Source organism: Xyrauchen texanus, chromosome 3 (genome assembly GCF_025860055.1).
Source record: "Xyrauchen texanus isolate HMW12.3.18 chromosome 3, RBS_HiC_50CHRs, whole genome shotgun sequence".
NCBI classification, from domain to species: domain Eukaryota; kingdom Metazoa; phylum Chordata; class Actinopteri; order Cypriniformes; family Catostomidae; genus Xyrauchen; species Xyrauchen texanus.
Window position 1 is genome coordinate 38370566 of NC_068278.1, and position 6143 is coordinate 38376708.

General features: G+C 36.0%; 1 protein-coding gene across 1 annotated transcript in view; it reads left to right on the forward strand.

The window, feature by feature from the left end:
- Positions 1–5635, forward strand: part of LOC127620621 (protein spinster homolog 3-like) — a 28074-nt gene extending 22439 nt beyond the window's left edge. Inside the window, exons 12-13 of the mRNA XM_052093805.1 lie at positions 138–309; positions 4919–5635. Coding sequence (XP_051949765.1) covers positions 138–309; positions 4919–4968 — 222 coding nt within the window. The 3' untranslated portion in view covers positions 4969–5635. The remainder of the gene's footprint in view (positions 1–137; positions 310–4918) is intronic.
- The last annotated feature ends 508 nt before the right edge of the window (positions 5636–6143 follow it).

The following is a 6143-nucleotide window of genomic DNA, read 5'->3' on the forward strand; positions in this document are numbered from 1 at the left end:
GAAGTGCTTTGAAACACATGACGCTACTACATATAAATTGCACCTTGTGTAATTGCAATTCTCAGCATAATTAAAATGTTTTCACAGGGCAATTTAAAAGACAGAAGTAATTTTGTCTTTTTATGTGTTCTGTTCAGATCTCAGATGCCCTACGCAAGTATTATCCAGACTCTCCTAGCTGGGACTTCCGTAGACTGGAATATAGCATTCTTATCTGCCCCTTTATTGCGGTCCTGGGTGGCCTGTTTTTCCTAATGACCTCTTTGTATATAAAAGAGGACAGGAAAGCTGCACAACTGCTTGTGTCAGGTAATAAGAGGCTACACAGAGAGTACTGTAATTACAGAAAGTCCAAACTCTTTTTCTTCTAGGTATCTTCTTGTGACACTTGCTTGTAAGTTCTTAGAAACAATCAGCTGGCTTTAAAATAGGGTGGAAACACATAAAGTGGAAAATATATATGATGGCAAATGACTTAAATAGCAACAGATTTTCACTGCATAATAAAGAGGACAAAATAAGTCATTTTAAAGGTGCAGTAAGTAACTTTTATCTTTGTGTCATCTTGGACTTACACTTGGATGCAGCATCATTTAAAATCAATAGTTTTCAGTTCCAGATGCCATTGTAGAAATTTAGTATTCACAGTCAGCCAAAGACCACAGTCAAGTGTCAAATAACATCACAGTTACTGAGATTAAGTGAGTAGTATTCAGCTGGTCATGTGATTCTAACATGGCAGCCCCCATATGTGGACCCTCTCCATTTAGATTAAAACAGCTTTTATACGGTTACAGATATGACTGGACTCTTCATTTTAATACGAGTCGTCATGATTTCCTACATATGTTGTAAAATAAAAATAAAAATTTATGAAAAAAAAAAAACAATTACTGAGTGCACATTTAAATATGAAAACTCTCATTGTACCCATTTCCATCCTATAATAATTAAATGTTAAATAGTTGTAAGACAATACAGGTATATATTTTTGTAATAAATATTTCAAATTGGACATTTGATTAAAATTACAACATTCTTATTTGTTGACAACAAAAGCTCACGTCAAGTTATTAAAGTATTAAAACAATTAAAAGGAAACCTGGTGTAAGTTTCCAAATTGCAGATGATATTGTCTCCTATCTTTGACAAAGCATAAAACATTACACTGTGACCAATAAACCAAGGCAATGGTGTAACATATGATGAGAAACATACACAAGGCTCAGCGTTGAATCCAGGAACAAATGGAGGCCCATTGTCTCCACCTGCTGGCCCTTTTTCACTGATGAGCAATACATAAACAGAGCACATTCTTTGGAGGAATAGAGGCATCTTAATGGTTTAACTGTGTTATGGGTAATACTTAAAAAGTATATATATGGGAAACCGGGGCTAATTGTCACATGGGGAAGTTGTCATTTGGCTATACCTCCTTAGCGTAATGTTCGATTTTTGACGGGAATGACAACAAGTCTGTGAGGGATAGACGTACTCTTCAATGGACTGCATGCACCTTATGCGCCAGAGAATCTAGCGTGCAGCCATCTTGAAAATTTTGTTTCGGAACTTCCGTTCTAGCGGTTATAGATTCCGGTTTTGTTGACGTCAATGTGTAATTAGCTATGGAAGAGGATTTACAGGTTATAGAGTTGTCAAAAGTTATGAGTATTTTAAAGTGTTCAAGGGATGTCACAACAACTGGAACATTACAACAATTCTGACCATCTTTTTGCGTCATTCTCTCATTGCATTATAGTTGAGGTAAACTGATTTTTTTGTGTTCAATCCGAAAGGGGAAGGGGTGCAACTTTAGTTATCACGAGTTATTTTAAAGTGTTCAAGGGATGTCATAACAGCTGGAACATTACAACAATTCTGACCATTTTCTTGCATCATTCTCTCATTGCATTATAGTTAAGTTAAGCAGATTTGTTTTTTTGTGTTAAATCCGAATGGGGAAGGGATGCAACCTTACACACACACACAAATTAAAGTGAAAATTGTATTTTATATTGTGTTTAGAACTATTTTAATCTAAAACATAAAAATGTAAAATGTGGGATGACAAATTAATTTTATAAAGAAAATGTAATTGCCTTTATGTAATGAACTTGCATGTAAAATAATACAAGCTGTCTTGTTTGAAATTTCATGTCAACTACACATTTGAAACCAAATTATTAACGAGTTGAAACCTAAAAACTAATCAAAATTACACGTTTAACAATAAAATGCTTGTATTATGAAAAAGTGCAGTGTGTCATAACAGTCTGAATGTGATTTGCCTGGTAGGTCCAGTGTACCTCCAGGAGTGTCAGAAAAACATTTACAGTGACCGAAAAAACACTTCATTCATACTTCTTTCATACTTGCTGTGCTCCCACACGTAATCCATTTTGATCGACTCTTCTCAGTAACATCAATGCAAACAGGAAGTTAGATGACAAAATTCGGAAGAGCAGAGCGCTGAAAAGGGTCAGGGCTGAATAAGGTGGATAGAGCTGTGTCCAGATAGATAGATAGAGTCCAGCGAACCCAGAAGTCTTATTCACCATGGGATCCCTGGGGATTTTCCTTTGGGTTTTTTTAATGGGGTTTTTGAACATTTGAGTCAGATAAGGCCAGTGGTAAACTTGACTATATGTAGACGTTTTGTTCTACAACATAAATTACACACTTTCATACCTCAACTGTGAATTTTGAAGCTGCCAGGTTATTTTATTTTTTTAATTATGCATTTTAATACGGCTTCAAAATTCACAATTGAGGTATGACCGTGCGTAATTTATTTTATAGAACAAAACATCCACGTATGGTCAAGTAATGTTTACCACTGATGTTATTTTACTCATAAATTAAAAAACTCCATTATAAAACCCCATATGAAAATCTCCAGGGAACTCATGGCAAATTCTCTTCTGGATTTTTTGACAACAAATGGAACAGCTCTATTGATGTTTGAAGTGTTTTTTGATCGTTCTGCGGACAAAACATTGAAAAAACATCTTTCCAAGATCATTCAGTAGACAAAATAACTCTAGGCAGCATGGAAAATCAGATGTGATCGAGGAGCTTTTAAAAGATTTATGTGCATGCCATTGAAGAAATGGTAAATCTATCTCTTATAAAAAATCAAAGATGGTGCTACCATGAATAAGGTCTATACGGTTTTGAGCCAAAGGTCCAGCTACACATTTGTGTTTTATCTAGTAGTGGTTTCAAAGGCCTAATTTAAAACTGTGTTAAATTAGAATAATTTTTGTGAAATTTATCTTCCAATCTAAATTCAAATATCACCATCTTTTTATGATAGCTGTTAGGTAAACAAGTCAATGTAATAAATACAACAGTGGCATACATTCAGGATAGGGTCAGCTATATAATCAAAGAAGTAAATTTGAACTAAAATCCCGAACTGCAGTGGCGGAGCTAGGGCCACCCCACTCGCAGTTGCTGTTTTGTTATTTATTTATTTATTTTCATTTTTTGGCACACTGTTACTGTATCATTTTTAGTTCTTTAGAGGTGAAATCATTTCTGTACAAATGTACAAACTTAACATGTGCGCACACCAATGCACCACACCTCTCCGTCCCGGGTGTTATCCACCCCCAACAATCTGACGATATAAAAATGCTGCCCGAACATTTATGTGCCACCTGTCACGATCCCCTGTTGTCTGCCCCGTGTTTCACCTGTCAACTGTCATAAACTACACTTCCCATAATTCCCTGCCCTCATCACTGCCCATGCACTTCATTGTTCTCACCTGCATGTCGTTTAGTCATCATTGTGTTTGTGCATTTAAACCCTGTTTGTTTCCCAGTCATTGTCGATCGTTGTTTGTAGATGTTGGATGTCGATGTGTCAGCCCAGTTTACCCTGTTCATGTACCCTTTGATGATTTCATGTTTTTGTTTCATTTTTCCCATCGTGGATGTTTCCTTTGTTCCTGTCTGTCTTGTTTTCACCTTTATAAATAAGACCCGCACTTAGATCCTCACTCCTCGTCTGCCTCCTCCTACTAATGTTACACCACCACAGACTGATCCTTGACCCTGCCTGGCCACCCCTTTGAAAAAGTCCTGGCTCCGCCCCTTCCGAACTGTGTTCTCAAGACAAGGGTGTTTGCAAGCTGTCAAATGTGTTTACATTTTTTTATTTTAAATATTAATTACAATAATTGTTGGCCAGAACAATAATTTTTCGGTTTGATATTTTTTGTATGTTATCTTTAACATTTTTGCTTTTTCACAAATAGTTTTTGTATACTATTCAAAATAGTTTTTGTATACTATTATGATGATAGTGAAACTTTGTAACATGGCACTTTTTGTACCACTGTCTCCCTAAGATGATTCGCTGATGTTCCTCCTCTTTTGTAAGTCGCTTTGGATAAAAGCGTCTGCCAAATGAATAAATGTAAATGTAAATGTTTTGGATTTCATAATTAATTTACTGATTATTTTGTTATAAATCTATATGAAGAGGAAAAGACAGCGTTTGAGAGGATAGACAGTGATATAGATTGGATTAAGTGAGATTAGACAGATTGGTTACACTAATCACTTACAGATCACTGACGTCATGTGTGATAGTGTTCATCTGTTTCTAGCTTTCAATCATGTCAATATATTTGTTGTGTATCTTACCCATTAGTACCTTAAAACTGAGCTGATCTACGTATGCAGAGAGAGTATTTATTTTTGAGTTTGACTAGTCAGAGTGGTCTGGTAAATTTTATAAGACAAAAAACACAGTAAACTTTCTGAATTGGTTAAGGGCAAAATCTAATAATATTGTAGTCCAAAACATCTGTGTTAAAATGTCAAAGGCTGTCAAGAAAGAACTTGAAAGTCTATTTTGGGTATTACTCCATAACAGTACATAATTCTTTCTGTCTTTTCCAATTCAGGACAGGCTAACGGGCCGCCGGCAACATCCACAGAGTCAGTGACCTTATAAACGGCAACCAAAACAGGCATTCATGTTCACCACCAGATCTTGGGTGGTGACACGACATAGATTGATGGACTGATTTTGGACAAATTTGTTTTTCATGTTTTTGTTTTGTTTCCCCCCCTTTTTTTTTTCAATAATCATGACTCACACTTGTGTGAGAGTAACTTTCCATTATCTTGCTTTTCTTAGATTGCCACATTTTGCCATTTTCCCACACTAATCGTAATCAAAAGTTGATTACCAAAGCTGTGTCATGTACTTTAGGGCAGTTTGTGTGAGGGTCTAAGTGGTCATGTTAAACAGTGAGCATTTTGAAGCTTTCGTCCTGCTTTTGTTTGGCAGCTGTGTGCTACTAATGGGAGCCTCCATTAGTAGCAGTGTAGACTGAGATAGAGAATGTATAGGAAATTCATATTTTAATATCATTGTCATTTTTAATATACATTTTTTAAAGCTTTTAAATAAATGTATATTCTTTTATGATTATGCTTTGTATGCAGTATCATTTCCACACAGCTGGTAAATTTTGTCATACCCTTAAGCACCACAAGATGGCAGAATATACTCATGTTTAAAGTGCTGTCGAATGGTGTGTTGCCTGCGGAACATCCATTACCAATACTGAGTAGTGCAGAACTGTGAATTCAGAACCAGTATTATACCATGGAAGCTTGAGACAGTCTCATTACCTGATAAGGGTAATTAAAAATCTATTCCAGGGATTAGCAAAGTCCTGTATGCTGATGAGCAGCCTGTACATTATCACACCAGATACCAGTAGATTCAGGAATGTATGTATTGATTTGTTAATTTTTCTGTCGGTTCTGAATAACATTACAACTCTCTGAATAACATTACAACTCTCTGAAAGATTTAGCATGTTAATGTGGGCATGACATTGTTATAGCATATAGGTCTTGGCGGACTAGATCTGCTACGCTGCAGAGCAAGTATGGAGACTACTGAGTTAGAGGGTTAGTGCACTTAAAAATGAAACTTCTCTCATCATTTACTCACCCTCATGCCATCAAGCCAGATGTCTATGGCTTTCTTTCTTTTGCTGAACACAAACAAAGTATTCTAGAAGAATGTCTGCTCTGTAGGTCCATTCAGTGCAAGTGAATGGTGACCTGAACTCTAAAAAGCTCCAAAAGGAGATAAAGTCAGTAAATAATAAG